Source organism: Octopus bimaculoides, chromosome 6, assembly GCF_001194135.2.
Source record: "Octopus bimaculoides isolate UCB-OBI-ISO-001 chromosome 6, ASM119413v2, whole genome shotgun sequence".
NCBI classification, from domain to species: Eukaryota; Metazoa; Mollusca; class Cephalopoda; order Octopoda; family Octopodidae; genus Octopus; species Octopus bimaculoides.
In genome coordinates, this window is record NC_068986.1 from 10,438,442 (window position 1) to 10,440,386 (window position 1,945).

Consider the following 1,945-nt stretch of genomic DNA (forward strand, 5'->3'; position numbering starts at 1 on the left):
TGGTGCTATTAAGTTGACAACAATGCATAGGATTGTAATCAGTGTAGAATATCTCATTATTTCAAGTAATTACGGATCTTTCTGATTTGGCGGACACCATTTGTTTTCTAACAAAACACTTTCAAACTTGGGACACTGTGTCATATAAAACATATTTTTCTTTTAGCCTCGTTAAGAAAAGTTTCTATATTACAAGATATTTCATGTTAAAAGTTGTCGTATTTCTGTAATTTCAACCAATCACTGACGTCTATTGAGGTGAAAACAATTACTGCTGTGGTTTGTCAACAACATGTTCTGCCGGTGTAATGGGATCTTTTCCCTTGAATAAAATTACTGCCGTTGTTTGTCAACAACTATCGGCGGTACTGTTATTTATGACATCGTTCATGCGTTTGTACTGGTTTTAGCTTTAGGGTTTTAGGGTTAGGTTTCGGGTTTTAGAGTTAGGGTTAGGGTTAGGGTTAGGGTTGGTGCTTAATTCAAAAGGTTTACCAGGGACTAACGATATATACACCGCTACAAATTATTGTTGACAAAGAACAGCAGTAACTGTATTCAGCTGAATAGACGTCAGTGATTGGTTGAAATTACCGAAATACGACAATTTTTAACATGAAATAACTTCGAATATAAAAAATTTTCTGTGTTCTATAAGACAAAATATACAAGTATACGAAGTTTTAAAGTGTTTCGGTAGAAAACACACTAAATAAAAAATGGTGTCCGCCAAATCAGAAAGATCCATAATATATTTGTGCGTATATATGTCTATATTATTATTAGTAGTAAATTTCAAATGTAATATGTATGTGGGTGTATATTATTTGTTTTAGCAAGGCGGCGAGCTGGCAGAAACGTTAGCATGCTTAGCAACATTTCGTCTGTCTACATGTTCTGAGTTCCAATTCCGCCTAGGTAGACTTTGGCTTTCATCCTTTCGGGCTCCATAGATTAAGTACCAGTTGCGTACTGGGGGGTTTATCTAATCGACTGGCTCTTGGGCCTAGAGTAGAAAATATTATTTGTAGAGTAGATGTAATACATAATATGTATATAAATGTCTCTAAAGAATTTAATCTTGGGTGAAGTAGTGTCATTTGCCATGTTTATATCTCTTCCACGTAGGTTTTCATATGTGTATATATACAGAGAGAGATGAATACAGTGGATTGAAAATCCTGTTGGCAGGTCGATCAAAATACATGAGTGTGTGTGTGTATTAATATCAATTAATGTTTATCCCTAACTTACAATGTTCTTTTCATATATTTCAGATATTTTCAAACATCAAACAAAATGTCGAAGTGGATGACAGTCTTTTGCTACCGGACGATGTGCCAATAACCAAGCAGCGATGGTTTACCATAATTACACTCCATACTCTTTATGAAAATATAAACCACATTCAAAATACTCTACAATCCTTTGTGTAATTAATTCCTGTTATAATATGTGTAGGACCAATCTCAGTAAGAGAAAAATCAGATACAAGTGTATCGTTTCAAATGTGTAGAAGTGTTTTAGCTTCACCACTTAATAATCATATCGACGATTATATTAATCGTTGAATACCAATATTTCTATTAATTTTTATCTCATATTTTATTATCTAGTTTATAATTAAAAACAATATATATTTCTCCTTTATGAAATAAATATTTATACTTAATATCGTGTTACATCGATGTTATTGATATTACACCAATGGGACTGTGACGTATCAATCTATATATATTTTTATATATATACATAACTATATCTACGTTATTTAATTCATTGTATAAATTATTAATTTCCCTCTTGTATTTACTTTTTTAAAAATCTTTAATATATATTATACATAAGGCTGCGAGCTGGCAGAATCGTTAGCACGCCGGGCGAAATGCATAGCGTATTTTGTCTGTGTTTACGTTCTGAGTTCAAATTCCGCCGAGGTCCAACT

General features: G+C 32.6%; 1 protein-coding gene across 1 annotated transcript in view; it reads left to right on the forward strand.

Annotated features, from left to right (window-relative positions):
• The window catches only part of LOC128248030 (uncharacterized), a 14,264-nt gene extending 12,583 nt beyond the window's left edge, over positions 1 to 1,681 (forward strand). Inside the window, exon 4 of the mRNA XM_052968436.1 lies at positions 1,278 to 1,681. Coding sequence (XP_052824396.1) covers positions 1,278 to 1,436 — 159 coding nt within the window. The 3' untranslated portion in view covers positions 1,437 to 1,681. The remainder of the gene's footprint in view (positions 1 to 1,277) is intronic.
• Positions 1,682 to 1,945: the final 264 nt, after the last annotated feature.